Consider the following 16,088-nt stretch of genomic DNA (forward strand, 5'->3'; position numbering starts at 1 on the left):
ACCTTCAGTCAAGTGTATTCAACCTCACCAGTGCTCAGTGTGAGGAAATGAAACAGAGAGAGAGAGATTCTCTGAGACTGTGTTGTAGAGAGAAGGAGATGGAGACTACCTTCAGTCAAGTGTATTCAACCTCACCAGTGCTCAGTGTGAGGAAATGAAACAGAGAGAGAGAGATTCTCTGAGACTGTGTTGTAGAGAGAAGGAGATGGAGACTAGGTGACATTCTCTGAGACTGTGTTGTAGAGAGAAGGAGATGGAGTGTGTACAGCCTCCTTGTGGTCAAGCCCAGAAGACATTTGATGAGAAAAAAAGGAACCGTTGTTTCAAAGCAACTTAACACCTCCAATTTAACACTTGTGAATTGAACATCCCTCTTTAAAACAGTCCCCCTCTCCCTTCTCCTCTCCCTCTCTTTATCTTTCCTTCTCCCTTTCTCTCACACTCAGTCATGCACATTCTCCCCTCTCTAATTGACTCTAAACCTGCACTACTGTGTAGCAGTCCTCCTGTGTAGCAGCACTGCCCTCTAGTGGAATTATCAGACCAATGCAGGTACTTTACTGAGACCTCAGACCACACATCATCATCAACATCTCTTTGCACGCTAGCAAGTTGGGTTAAGTTGGCTGATAGGCGATACATTAAAAACATAACGTCTTCCAAAAGTCTTTATGAGCAATACATACCATTTTATTTGCTCTCTCATGGTCTTTTAAGCATTCACCCAGCTGCCCACAAGCATGCATGTTTGAACATACATATGCACGCTAGCATGCAGTCAAACACACACCCCCACGCGCACAAATATGAACACGCTACACACCTCTCCTCCCGGCTATGAGGGGTCAAGAAGTGAGCAGAGTCCTCCTCATGGCTGCTTTGTAGGCTGCTCTCCCTGCTGGGGAAACACACCACAGAGAGACAGTGTTAGGTGTCATGTGTGTTGTAGGCTGCTCTCCCTGCTGGGGAAACACACCACAGAGAGACAGTGTTAGGTGTAATGTGTGTTGTAGGCTGCTCTCCCTGCTGGGGAAACACACCACAGAGAGACAGTGTTAGGTGTCATGTGTGTTGTAGGCTGCTCTCCCTGCTGGGGAAACACACCACAGAGAGACAGTGTTAGGTGTAATGTGTGTTGTAGGCTGCTCTCCCTGCTGGGGAAACACACCACAGAGAGACAGTGTTAGGTGTAATGTGTGTTGTAGGCTGCTCTCCCTGCTTTTACGCTGCTGCTACTCTCTGTTAATCATATATTCAAAGTCACTTTAACTATACATTCATGTACATACTACCTCAATTGGGCCGACGAACCAGTGCCCCCGCACGTTGGCTAACCGGGCTATCTGCATTGTGTCCCACCCACCACCCGCCAACCCCTCTTGTACGCTACTGCTACTCTCTGTTCATCATATAGTCACTTTAACCATATCTACATGTACATACTACCTCAATCAGCCCGACTAACCGGTGTCTGTATGTAGCCTCGCTACTTTTATAGCCTCGCTACTGCATATAGCCTGTCTTTTTACTGTTGTTTTATTTCTTTACCTACCTATTGTTCACCTAATACCTTTATTGCACTATTGGTTAGAGCCTGTAAGTAAGCATTTCACTGTAAGTTCTATACCTATTGTATTCGGCGCACGTGACAAATAAACTTTGATTTGATTAGCTGGGGAAACACACCACAGAGAGACAGTGTTAGGTGTAGTTTACCACAACCAGAGATCTCTGTGTGTGTGTGTTCAGGCACCTCTCCACTGTTTCGGTGAAAAGCTGAGGGATGGAGCTGTAGAAATGTAACCCCTCTCAAATGCTTCGACAGAGCTATGCATGCAAGGACCGACCATCTAGAAGTTATATATTTCAAGAATCAATGGCTATACACTACCGTTCAAAAGTTTGGGGTCACTTAGAAATGTCCTTGTATTTGAAAGAAAAGCACATTTTTTTGTCCATTTAAAATAACATCAAATTGATCAGAAACACAGTGTGGACATCGTTAAGGTTGTAAATGACTATTGTAGCTGGAAACGGCTGATTTATTTTTAATGGAATATCGACATAGAGGCCCATTATCAGCAACCATCACTCACATTGTGTTAGCTAATCCAAGTGTATCATTTTAAAAGGCTAACGGATCATCAGAAAACCTTTTTCATTGATGCTAGCACAGCTGAAAACTTGTGCTGATTAAAGAAGCAATAAAACTGGCCCTCTTTAGACTAGTTGAGTATCTGGAGCATCAGCATTAATCAGAACTACAGTTTAACATTAACAATGTCTACACTGTATTTATGATCAATTTGATGTTATTTTAACGGACAACAAAATGTGCTTTTCTTTAAAAAACAAGGACATTTCTAAGTGACCCCAAACTTAAGGGTTGTTAATTTAAAAGTCCCAAAAAAGGTATTTAAGCAAATTCCCCAAAATCCCAAAGCAAATAGGACAATCTGATTACTTAGACAACACACAATGTCAAACTCAGAAAACCAAAGTAAAAAAAACTGACAGTCAACCAGACAGTAAACAGACAGAAAAAAGATAGAAGCCCCCACTAGAGAGCAGCAAAGACTATTTGTTATTTTATTGTGTTCCTTTTATTTTACTTTAGTTTATTAACTCTATTTTCTTAAAACTGCATTGTTGGTTAAGGGCTTGTAAGTAAGCATTTCACAGTAAGGTCTACACCTGTTGTATTCGGCGCATGTCACAAATAACATTTGATTTGACTATGTCAACAATGAGAGTAAATATGTTATGGCAAGGCCCGGAGTCGTTCCTTAATGCGATTTGACTATGTCAACAATGAGAGTAAATATGTTATGGCAAGGCCCGGAGTCGTTCCTTAATGCGATTTGACTATGTCAACAATGAGAGTAAATATGTTATGGCAAGGCCCGGAGTCGTTCCTTAATGCGCTTTGACTATGTCAACAATGAGAGTAAATATGTTATGGCAAGGCCCGGAGTCGTTCCTTAATGCGCTTTGACTATGTCAACAATGAGAGTAAATATGTTATGGCAAGGCCCGGAGTCGTTCCTTAATGCGATTTGACTATGTCAACAATGAGAGTAAATATGTTATGGCAAGGCCCGGAGTCGTTCCTTAATGCGATTTGACTATGTCAACAATGAGAGTAAATATGTTATGGCAAGGCCCGGAGTCGTTCCTTAATGTGCTTTGACTAATCATAGTCGTAAATAGCTATGTCTTATTTCTAGTCTAGAACTAGGATTAATCTGTATCCGGGATTCTGGCCTGTAGAGACAAATACTGTGTCTCTGGTCGTCTTTTCACTGTAAGCTATAAATTTGTCCTATTGAAAGTCTTCCTTGCATTGTTGCCAGTTATAAGGCAGCAACGTTTATGCAAATACAGTGAGATGTTTTCCGTGAAGGGGCATCCGAAGACAAAAACGAAAGCCTCCATTTGTTGAATAGGCCTCTTCACATAACCAAGAGTGGCACGACTACAATCTACCTTACATGTACAAGAAAGAGTGAGACAAAGAAAAAGTGCCACCTCCTGCAGCAACTAATATACCGTCAGAGCAGCCTGGGAGCCAGTCTGTTTCTGCAATAGCCAACTTGGCAAGACTTGCCATGACAACAACGAGGCGTGGGTGCAGAAACAGTCTGCCATCCAGGCTGTGTGTCAGAGCACCGGAAACTAAAGGCTGGCTGGGCTACGTAAGCAGCAGTACTGCTTTATATTTAGCAAATCAGAGCTGCGTTTCAAATGGCACCCTATTCCCTATATACTGCACTACCTTTGACTACAGCCCATAGCCCAGGTCTTCACAAAGCAGTGTTGGTTGAGAATATTTAATATAGCCACGTAGACAACTCCTTCCAGTACTGTCCCCTGGCACTTTTACATGGGTTATGTCTCAAATGGCACACTATTCCCTATATAGTGCACTACTTTTGACCAGAGCCCTATGGGCCCCAAAAGTAGAGCACAACATAGGTAATAGGGTGTCATTTGGGACGCAAACAGTACCATTAGCTCTCATCTGTAAGGCTGTACATGTCAGGGGACTAGCACGCTTGTCAACTCCAGAACTATCTATTTTACAGTAATGAGCTTGGATTGTAGCTTCTCACTTTGTCTCCTGGGATGGCTGTAGTATAAAGTCAGAGATGAGCTTCACCTCATCTCTTGTGAACACCCCAAAATTTGGTGCCAATTTGGTTCAGGGTGTCGAGATTGCAGGTTGACATTTATTGGGATTAATCTTGTCCTGGAGGCAGACGTAACAAGTGCGCTGAGAGTCGGGAAGCAAGTTCAGGGAGTGAGTGTTTTAATAAATAAATGAAACAAACACGTACAACACACCAACATGAAAACAGAGTCAATAACACCTGAGGAAAGAACCAAGGGGAGTGACAGATATAGGGAAGATAATCAAGGAGGTGATGGAGTCCAGGTGAGTGTCATGAGGCGCAGGTGCGTGAGACGATAGTGACAGGTGTGCAGGATAATCAGCAGCCTGATGACCTAGAGGCTGGAGAGTGACAGCAGAGCTGAGCGATTTCCACTAGATGGGCCAGCGGCAAAGTCAAAATTGGCTATATGTATTGTAAAATTCTCTCTTTGGTCTTAAATTAAGGTCATGGTTAGGCATAATAAGGCTAGCAGTGTGGTTAAGGTTAGGTTTAAAATCTGATTTGATTATCTGAGTGACTACGCTGTAGAGCTGCCCACTACATGAGTCATCCCAATAAATGCCAACCTGTGCCGAGATAAGTGTTCTCCAGTCTTCCAACTATCATCACAGTAGAACCAATGTTATAAGTGGTACAAATCGTACATATTTGAAAGTACTTAACAGCCAGGGACAATACTGTAGTAGTCAATACTCCTCATAAGACTCAAATATGCATTATCTCACTTCTTCCAACCTAGACGAAGCTAGTAACAAACACCAGGCAACTTCTAGAACTAAACATTATGCTCATAAAATATGTAGAAGGCCAAAACATCAGCTTCCAGTAGTGAACATACACCCACATTTTTAGAAATATAAAATGTATTAATTATTAATAGTCATATTCAAATTATTTATTGCTTAAACTATGTATTATGGCAACGCAGTGCATAACATCTACATTCACTGAAGACCAAACTCTGTCAGTAAGGGCATTTGTATGTATTAAACATTTGTATCCATTATTCTTAAGTACACTCCTGCATTTGCTGTTGTTTGATGATAAATAGCATGGGGCTGGTTTTATTTATAATGTATAGGACAATTCATACTCAGCACTGTGGCTTATGTAACATTCCAAGGAGCCTATTCAGAGTCAAGGTAAGCTTGGCGGTAAAAATAACCTGTTTATAGAACAGATCGGGACGTCACCAGCTGTTGTCTAAAGCTGCGTTTAGACAGGCACCCTAATTCTGATATTTCTTTCACGAATTGGTCTTTTGACCAATCAGATCTGCTCTGAAAAAGAGCTGATGTGAAAAGATCTAATGTGATTGGTCAAAAGACCAATTAGTGGCAAAAAATATGAAAATTAGGCTGCATGTGCAAACAAAGTCTACTAGATCACAGAAACCTGGGATGAAGTTTCAATGAACAAATAGGGGCCCACTGAGGACTTGAAACACTTGGTGCACTCTGACTTTTCGTGTCACTAATCCCTATTAGGAGCTTGTTCGAGTGAAAAGTGATAAAGGTTGTTGAAATCAACAAACCACATTTCCCTTTGATAAAAGTAGGTGGGTGTAACATTTTTTACAGAACAGATTTTTTTCAGGACCAATCTCATACACAAAGACAAAAACATCCCAGCAACTCCACAGACCAGGGCGTGTATTCATAAAGTGTCTAAATCTCAACAACAAAAAATGAAGAAAATGATATGGACAAAGGCATCTCCAACTCTAATCATACAGAGACTGTTTTGTTCTATGGTTCCACTTCTACATGGTTCCAACTTCTGACTAAACTTTGATGCTTGAGGATGCCTTAAAAATAGTAAGCTTGCCCGACTTTATATACAACACTTAATGGGTAACCCACTCTTGTTGTATACATTAATAACACTTGGGGACTACCCTCATTTGTTATGTGACTGCCTGGCAGTAGGTTGAAGTTTCCCCTAGTCCCTGATCTTAGGTCAATTTTGCATTTTCCCAGTAATGGTTAAGGTTAGGATTGGGGAGGGGAAGCAGTAATGGTTAAGGTTAGGATTGGGGAGGGGAAGCAGTAATGGTTAAGGTTAGGATTGGGGAGGGGAAGCAGTAATGGTTAAGGTTAGGATTGGGGAGGGGTAGCAGTAATGGTTAAGGTTAGGATTGGGGAGGGGAAGCAGTAATGGTTAAGGTTAGGATTGGGGAGGGGAAGCAGTAATGGTTAAGGTTAGGATTGGGGAGGGGAAGCAGTAATGGTTAAGGTTAGGATTGGGGAGGGGAAGCAGTAATGGTTAAGGTTAGGATTGGGGAGGGGAAGCAGTAATGGTTAAGGTTAGGATTGGGGAGGGGAAGCTAATCCTAGAGGTAACTTCAGATGGAGCTTCTATACAGACCTGCTCTCACTGCTGTGCTCCTTCCTCTCTCGCACGTTCAGCCAACGGCGTAGCAGGAAGCGCTTACGTCGCGGCGAAGCGCTGGGTGTGGAGCAGTTGGACCAGGTGGCTGCCGCATCCTCGTCGCTGATTGGCGTTATCTCGATGGACGGCAGCTGAAGGTACTCCATGGCCCCTGAGAAGGAGCGCGACCCCTGGCCCTTACTCATGACCTCTGACCTCGTGGCAGCCGCCACAGACACAGCCGGGGTCACACTGCTCTCGCTCTGCACGTTCTTCATGCGTCGCATCTTGAAGCGCTTGCGGCGGAGGGACGGAGTGGCGGAACTGGAGAGGGCTGAAGGGTCACCATCCCCGGCGGGTACCTCAACTTCGTCTCCCGAGGCGGAGGCTCCCAATCCTGGGTCGCCATCCTGGGTCTCCCAGTCACCGGGGGCCTGCACCTGGAAGGAGGGGAGCCGAGGGTTCTCAGACATGATCTTCTGTCCCACCAACAACTGGCTCATAAAAGCAGTCGAGGGGCACCCTCTATCTAGGGAGGCTGATAGAGAGGGAGAGGGAACGGATGTCTTGCAGGATGCTGCGTGGAGTGCAGTAGTGTAGGTGGAGAGACCTTTGAACTGTTTTGTCCAGAGTGATAGGGAGTATACAGAATCCAGACTTGATCGAGGTTGTAACTCTACCTTGTTATTGTGTGACAGAGATCAGGGCAGTTCCTCAGTGGTCCTGATGAGCAATGACTTCTCCTATCCAGTCCTGCTGTATGTCCTCTCCAATGAGACTAGAAAGAGCAGAATCTCTGACTTCACTAGTGATCAGAGACATCTGGCATGTGTCTCTATCTAAGTACTGTGTTCCATGAGGTATGTCAGGTTGAGCTGACAAGTGGAGGTTTAATGTTACACCAGTTCTTCCAAGTAGACGGTTTGGATGCAAAAGCACTATGGCATCTTCTTGTGTCATTACTCGTCCTGATGACTTGCTCTATGGCCGAGGTCTCGAGAATTTCTGATCCAGCCGCCACTTGGTGTCAGTAGCCCATTAAGATGGGTGCTATTCAGCGCCCCCTGGCTCTAGTCCCTGGTATCACAGCCATGGCCTAAAAGTCAGAGGAAAATGAAAGGATACCGTATGCTAAGTACGGTGTAGCCGCATGCAAGTAGATATTCACAGCACCAGTCACAATGACACAGAGACACACACAGCGAGAGAGAGAGAGACACACATCAAGAGAGAGAGATACACACGCACACAGTGACACACACAGAGAGTGAGAGAGAGAGCGACACACACACACACACACACACACACACACACACACACACACACACACACACACACACACGAGAGGGAGCAGGGGACTGATATTCTGATTGGTTTCATCTCCTTCCCAGCAGGGAGCTGATTCATAGAAAATGACTGTTGATTGCCCTAATGGGAAGCTAATTTCTGTCTGCAACCCAAATGGCATCGCTAATCCCCATGGGTCCGGGTCAAAAGTAGCGAACTATGTAGGGAATAGGGTGCCATTTGGAACACAGTCTGAGTTGAGTGAGCCATCATCCATCATCCTACTATTTCTCTGCAGATTAAGGCCAAAACAGATTGGGGATGCCATTCACATCAGATAATGACAGATAAACAGCCAATTCTATTAATTTGTGGATGATAAACTCCAGCTCCAAAATTGCCAGCTTTCAGATTTCCATAGAAGTCAGATAATACGGAGATTATTTTCGTTCCCATATTTTCTGTATTCACGTTTCATTCTGATCATGCCAGTTGTGTTTAACTCGCAAAGCACTGTTAAAAACTCACTCTGTATAAAGCCTTTGGTACATGGCAGATTAGATACTGTACCAGTCAAAACTATGAAATAACACATATGGAATCATGTAAACTCAGCAAAAAAAAGAAACAGCCCTTTTCAGGACCCTGTCTTTCAAAGATAGTGTATAAATCCTTTACAATGAAGAGCTGTTTAGTTATTTAGATTTTTAGGAATTGTTTCCCATGCTTGTTCAATGAACCAAAAACAATTAATGAACATGCACCTGTGGAACGGTCGTTAAGACACTAACAGCTTACAGATGGTAGGCAATATTTACACATGTTAAGTTTGCTGAAAATAAACACAGTTGACAGTGAGAGGACGTTTCTTTTTTTGCTGAGTTTAGTAACCAAAAAAAAAGTGTTAAACAAATCAAAATATATTTTATATTTGAAATTCTTCAAAGTAACCACCCTATGCCATGATGACAGCTTTGCACACTCTTGGCATTCTCTCAACCAGCTTCATGAGATAGTCACCTGGAATGCATTTCAAGTAACAGGTGTGCCTTGTTAAAAGTTAATTTGTGGACTTTCTTTCCTTCTTAATGCGTTTGAGCCAATCAGTTGTGTTGTGACAAGGTGCTATACAGAAGATAGCCCTTTTTGGTAAATAACCAAGTGCATATTATGGTCAAGAACAGCTCAAATAACAAAGAGAACCGACAGTCCATCATTACTTTAAGACATGAAGGTCAGTCAATCCGGAACATTTCAAGAACACTTCATGCACTTTGAAAGTTTCTTCAAGTGCAGTCGTAAAAACCATCAAGTGCTACGATGAAACTGGCTCTCATGAGGACCCCCACAGCAAAGTAAGACCCAGAGTTACCTCTGCTGCAGAACATACGTTCATTAGAGCTACCAGCGTCAGAAATTGCAGCCCAAATAAATGCTTCACATAATTGAAGTAACAGACATCTCAACATCAACTGTTCAGAGGAGACTGCGTGAATCGGGCCTTCATGGTGGAATTGCTGCAAAGAAACCACTACTAAAGGACACCAATAAGAGGAAGAGACTTGCTTGGGCCAAGAAACACGAGCAATAGACATTAGACCGGTGGAAATCTGTCCAAATTTGAGATTTTTGGTTCCAACCGCCGTGTCTTTGTGAGATGCAGAGTAGGTGAACGGATGATCTCCCCATGTGTGGTTCCCACTATGAAGCAAGGAGGAGGTGGTGTGATGGTGCTTTGCTGGTGACACTGTCAGTGATTCTTTAGAATTCAAGGCACACTTAACCAGCATGGCTACCACAGCATTCTGCAGCGATACGCCATCCCATCGGGTTTGCGCTTAGTGGGACTATAATTTGCTTTTCAACAGGACAATGACCAAACACACCTCCAGGCTGTGTAAGGGCTATTTGACCAAAAAGGAGAGTGATGTATTTCTGCATCAGATGACCTGGCCTCCACAATCACCCAACCTCAATCCAATTGAGATGGTTTGGGATAAGTTGGACCGCAGAGTGAAGGAAAAGCATCCAACAAGTGCTCAGCATATGTGGGAACTCCTTCAAGACTGTTGGAAAATCATTCCAAGTGAAGCTGGTTGAGAGAATGCCAAGCGTGTGCAAAGCTGTCAAGGCAAAGTGTGGCTACTTTGAAAAATGTGAAATATAAAATATATTTTGATTTGTTTAACACTTTTTTGGATACTACATTATTCCATATGTGTTATTTCATAGTTTTGATGTCTTCACTATTATTCTACAATGTAGAAAACAGTACAAATAAAGAAAAACCCTGGAATGAGTAGGTGTGTCCAAACTTTTGACTGGTACTGTAAATGTCAAAGAACTTCTCTTCACAACTGAATGGAGACCTGCTTATTGAGGACGTTGTTTGAATTGTGTTCAATACAGATTCCAGGCTACTTAGAGATTCAGCATTAGATAAAATAGCTAACTGCATCTAATGTAATATATGATGTTGAAAAGAGCTTGAATATAATGCTTCAAGTTCATATTAGTCTGTGGTGCAACAACATCCAGTCCTGTGATTACAGGATGTGGTTAAAACTGAGTAATGTAACATTTGGCTGCAATCTGATTACTATAAAATGAACGTACCTCATATGCCCTTTCACACAATCTCCTGCACGCTTGCACACACAGCTTTTAAAATGGTGTGATTTTGCAGCATCACATTTTCTAAAAGATCTTGTTCAGGGATTTAACAAATTAACTGACCTACAGTGTGAGAAATCCTTCCACTGCCCACATCGTTGGTGGCAGCTTTCAATCAGTCAACAACCAGGTTGATAGAACACTCCCAACCAAGCTCAGCAAAGATATTGCATTACTGTACATTAATACTTTCTTCACCTTAGACCTCCACAACTTTCTTTTAAGATGTATTTTTAAAAATGCAATCTGGGATTTGATCAATAGTAATTTAAATTCTTATTATATTCACATTGATATTCAAAGAATATAACTGTAAATGCCTCGTGAGCTTATCACTGTCTATGAATTTGAGAGGGGTTCCCGATTGGCGCAGCAGTCTAAGGCACTGCATCTCAGTGCAAGAGGCATCACTATAGTATAGTACCTGGTTCAAATCCAGGCTGTATCACATCCGGCCGTGATTGGGAGTCCCATAGGACGGTGCACAATTAGCCCAGCTTCGTCCGGGTTTGGCCGGAGTAGGCAGTCATTGTAAATAAGAATTTGTTCTTAACTGACTTGCCTAGTTAAATAAAGGTTAAATAAAATACAAAAAAAATATATATACCCCTCTGCTCTATCCAAAAACAAGTGGTGGGGAGGGGCTTCCATTTTGCTGAATAACTAATCCAAGACAGTAGCTTAAAAATAAAAAATAAATGCACAAAACCTGTTTACAGCATAAGACATCTTAACTTTGTCAATAACATTGAATGGTTCTGCTCCAACAGCAATATGGCCTTCTTTAATGCTTTAATCTATAAAAGAGTAACTGAAAAATACATTTCAAATAAAGCTCAGTGCACAAAGAGAAATAGGCCTATGTGTGAGAACTACCATCACAACAGATCAATTGTGCACATACAAAATGGAACCCTAATACCTTTACAGTGCACTATAGGGCTCTGGTAAAAAAAAGTAGTGCACTATAGAGGGAATAGGGTGCCATTTGGGATGCATGCTGGGACTGACTGGGGCCCCACAATGACCATCTAAAGAGGCTAAACAAACAACCACCTGTGTTTATACAGTCCTGGTGAAGTTATTCAAGTCATGCACGCTAAATGAGGAACCTCTTTGCCCTCATCCGCAATAAGAACAGTGGAACTGCAAGTCAAGGTCAAATATTTGACTTGGAACCTTGGATCAGTCAAATCAAACCGTTTGCTTCAATCACGGTCAACGACTACAGGTGACATGAAATCTGTAGCCCAGTTAGATAGTCTACCCCCATAAATCTCACTGCCGCAACACTGTAGAGCAGACACCAAATTGACTCTCTCTCTCAGAAATACACTAACTGGTCTGTTCCTCTCAGAAATACACTGACTGGTTTATCCCTCTCAGAAATACTGTACACTGACTGGGTTATCCCTCTCAGAAATACACTGACTGGGTTATCCCTCTCATAAATACACTGACTGGGTTATCCCTCTCAGAAATACACTGACTGGGTTATCCCTCTCAGAAATACACTGACTGGGTTATCCCTCTCAGAAATACACTGACTGGGTTATCCCTCTCAGAAATACACTGACTGGGTTATCCCTCTCAGAAATACACTGACTGGGTTATCCCTCTCAGAAATACACTGACTGGGTTATCCCTCTCAGAAATACACTGACTGGGTTATCCCTCTCAGAAATACACTGACTGGGTTATCCCTCTCAGAAATACACTGACTGGGTTATCCCTCTCAGAAATACACTGACTGGGATATCCCTCTCAGAAATACTGTACACTGACTGGGTTATCCCTCTCAGAAATACACTGACTGGGTTATCCCTCTCAGAAATACACTGACTGGGTTATCCCTCTCAGAAATACACTGACTGGGATATCCCTCTCAGAAATACTGTACACTGACTGGGTTATCCCTCTCAGAAATACACTGACTGGGTTATCCCTCTCAGAAATACTGTACACTGACTGGGTTATCCCTCTCAGAAATACTGTACACTGACTGGGTTATCCCTCTCAGAAATACACTGACTGGGTTATCCCTCTCAGAAATACACTGACTGGGTTATCCCTCTCAGAAATACTGTACACTGACTGGGTTATCCCTCTCAGAAATACACTGACTGGGTTATCCCTCTCAGAAATACTGTACACTGACTGGGTTATCCCCCTCAGAAATACACTGACAGGTCTGTCTCTCTTTCACTGTCTCAATGGACAAAGAAAGCAGAGGGAAGTGTGGCAGTTACTTATTTTCAATGCGTTTCCCCTCTAAGGAAGAAAGTCAGTTGACCAACTGCATTTATCCCAACTCCTCTGAAACGACATCAACTCATCGGTGCCCGGGGAGCAGTTGTTGTTGGGGTGAACTGACTTGCTCAAGGGCAGAACTGCATCTGGGATTCGAACCAGCGACCTTTCGGTTACTGGCCCAATGTTCTTAACCTCCAGGCTACCTACCGCAAAGCACCAAAATCAGCAAAGTCATCAGAAAAATGCCTGCCATTCTACCATCAGACATGTATACAGCTGCGTTTACACAAGCAGCCCAATTCTGATATTATTTTCACTAATTGGTCAGATCTGAGAAATATTTTGATGTGATTGGTCAAAAGAACAATTTAGTGGAACAAGTATCATAATCGGGCTGCCTATGTATTGTGTGGAAATCAAACTGTTATAAATGTCCAAATAAATGTCCAAGGCCAACTTCGTTCAGCAAATGAGTGTTGGTCTTTTTTCAGGAATTGTACTCTCTGAAGAAGTTACATAGCCTAACATCTTAATCTGAAACGGCAGGACCCATTCAAAATGTTAATAGGTGACATTTTCTAATTTGACAATTCTACAAGAATGTGTCAATGCTATGACAAAGTTGTGTAGTGCCCCATGTCACGCATTGTCACACCGTAACTACACGCAATTGCCAATGTCTTTATGAATTAATATCTGAACGTACAATAAGACCACTCAGTATCGCTGTAGGCTATATCACAGCAATGCATTAAAAGTAAAATAGGACAAAGAACGTCAAATAAATGAGATACTACGTGGCAATTATTTCATACAAAACCAGGGGAGAAAAGCTGCACTAGTCCCCACGATATGACAATGTAAATATTGCAACGTTTTTCAAAACACCAAAATGTAATGTTTCAGCAAACAATTAGCCTGCTATCCGTATTCCTACCTTTTCAGACCCAGGCATGAATTGTTGAAGAAGTAGTCAGCTGTCAAACTTGTAAACTTTGTCACAGCAATAGTCCGCGGACTTTCACAATGTATTTCCTTTTGTTAAGATGTGCCCACGCACAGCCTTGGGGGGAAGTTTTGACAACAACAAAAAACATTGCTTGTTCTATCAATTACTATTTAATAATAATTTGTGATTTATCCTTTTGTCAACTTTATTTCCTGCACATAGGCTCCCAGACAGTATTCGATTGACACGTCCTTCATTCAATCAGAATGGCCTTTCAGTTTCAAAATTCCGAGAAGGCTGCGCTTTTCGGAAGAAGGTCTTAGTTGTGTCCGGTTGCATTTGGTGCCTGAACGGTTAGCGCCAAGTGAGAATGTGACAACAAATGACGCATGTGACAATTCCGCAAACAGTTATCAATTTCATATGGCCTCGTACTTATTCACATCATGATCTCAGAGATCTTTGCGATACACCCCATCAAAATTCTACCTTTTCATATCATAATCTCTCTCCAATCATGTATCTATGCCTATTATCTCAAATCACACAACCCAGCCCTAAATAGACTGAACACTAGAAATGATTAAACACATTTTGCAACACAGGCTACAGCCTAATGTTATAATTGTCAGTAGCTTCAATGCAAACGCGATACTTTTGACATTGAGAGTCCAGCACAATGTCAAAAGTGTCATTGTCGCATCGAAGCTAAATGGTCAGATGTTGTTCCTCATAGCCTATTATGCTTCACGGTGCAGGCCTATAATGAGATCTAATAATCCGTTTCTCATGGAGAAAGGAAGGCCAGTAAGATGTTTCTCATTTTGCAGATAGCCTACAGTATCATAACAGCTGTGTATAGTTGCTCTCTTTAACTATTGTCCTCCTATCCCCTTTCATCTATATTTTTTTCCCATTTGCATTCAGGCTTGAATAAAACAAGCCCATTATAAAATAGCCTAGCGCCAGACCATCAATGGCCATATTGAGGTTACTGTGATTGACAGAGCGGGTTGGTTAGTTACATGACTTGGGAGGTGAAACACAATTACGTCCTAAATGGCACGCTATGGGCCCTGGTTAAAAGTAGTGCACTATAAAGGAAATAAGGGTGCCATTTCGGCCACAGCCAAATTATTTTAAGATTCCAACCTCGCCACACGTCAGCCTGGCAATGACACAATGAGTTGTGATGTCATCGTGAAGGCATCTTTACTGGCAAGTAGGGTGACCACATGTCCCGAATTGTGCGGTCAGTCGGGAATTTTGGCCCTTTGTCCCGCAACCAAACAATCAATCAAGCATTTTACCAACAAATTCAAACACCACCAATTTAGGAAAATCCCTATTTAGCAAGCTAGCTGGCTAGCTTTTTGTGTGTTGTGACATGAGTTAGAAATTGTAATTCTGGTTGTTTAATGTTTTAGGGACTCCTGAAACAATGAGCAAACCAGGCTGTCATCTTGTGAAACAGTGGATGTAAAGAATCTAGCTAGCTAAAGCTTTTACTGCACATAGCCCATCTATAAACAGCCCAAACAACTACATCTTCCCCTACTGTATTTATTTTGCTCCTTTGCACCCCAGTATTTCTACTTTGCACACTCATCTACTGTCAAATCTACCATTCCAATGTTTTAATTGCTATATTGTATTTACTTCGCCACCATGGCCTATTTATTGCCTTTACCTCCCCTATCTCACCTCATTTGCTCACATTGTATATAGACTTATTTTTCTACTGTATTATTGACTGTATGTTTGTTTTACTCCATCTGTAACTCTGTGTTGTTATATGTGTCGAACTGCTTTGCTTTATCTTGGCCAGGTCACAGTTGTAAATGAGAACTTGTTCTCACCTTGCCTACCTGGTTAAATAAAGGTTAAATATATATATATATTTTAACTGCAAATTTAATGTACAATTTTGTAAGCTTGCCTTGCTGATATTTGCCATGCAATGCAGCTGAAGTAACGTAGCTAGCCAACTATTTTCTTGCTTATTGCACAGTGGAGGATAAAAATACTTGTATGCCTGTGGATGTGTAGCTAGCTATGTAGCTGATCTGTGTATGGACCCTAAAACTTTTGGTATACATATTAGTTCAGAACCTAGCTATGAACCTCAGCTATCATAGCCAGTTGTATCAACTTCAACGAAGCCTATGGATTGAGTAGAATATAACATAACTTGTAGTTACATGTAGTTACCAATCAATCAATCAAATTTATTTATATAGCCTTTCTTACATCAGCTGATATCTCAAAGTGGTGTACAGAAACCCAGCCTAAAACCCCAAACAGCAAGCAATGCAGGTGTAGAAGCACGGTGGCTAGGAAAAACTCCCTAGAAAGGCCAAAACCTAGGAAGAAACCTAGAG

General features: G+C 42.1%; 1 protein-coding gene across 4 annotated transcripts in view; it reads right to left on the reverse strand.

Annotated features, from left to right (window-relative positions):
• Positions 1-16,088, reverse strand: part of gramd1ba (GRAM domain containing 1Ba) — a 165,005-nt gene that overhangs the window by 94,295 nt on the left and 54,622 nt on the right. For 3 of the 4 annotated variants that reach the window (XM_029699871.1, XM_029699870.1, XM_029699869.1), the window contains exons 1-2: positions 6,543-7,069; positions 824-898 (exon numbers count right to left, since the gene is read on the reverse strand). In XM_029699871.1, coding sequence (XP_029555731.1) covers positions 824-898; positions 6,543-7,048 — 581 coding nt within the window. In that variant the 5' untranslated portion in view covers positions 7,049-7,069. Of the gene's footprint in view, positions 1-823; positions 899-6,542; positions 7,070-16,088 lie in introns of those variants that run through there. The other variant, XM_029699872.1, reaches the window with a different exon arrangement.

This window comes from Salmo trutta, chromosome 19 (genome assembly GCF_901001165.1).
Source record: "Salmo trutta chromosome 19, fSalTru1.1, whole genome shotgun sequence".
In the NCBI taxonomy this organism is placed as follows: domain Eukaryota; kingdom Metazoa; phylum Chordata; class Actinopteri; order Salmoniformes; family Salmonidae; genus Salmo; species Salmo trutta.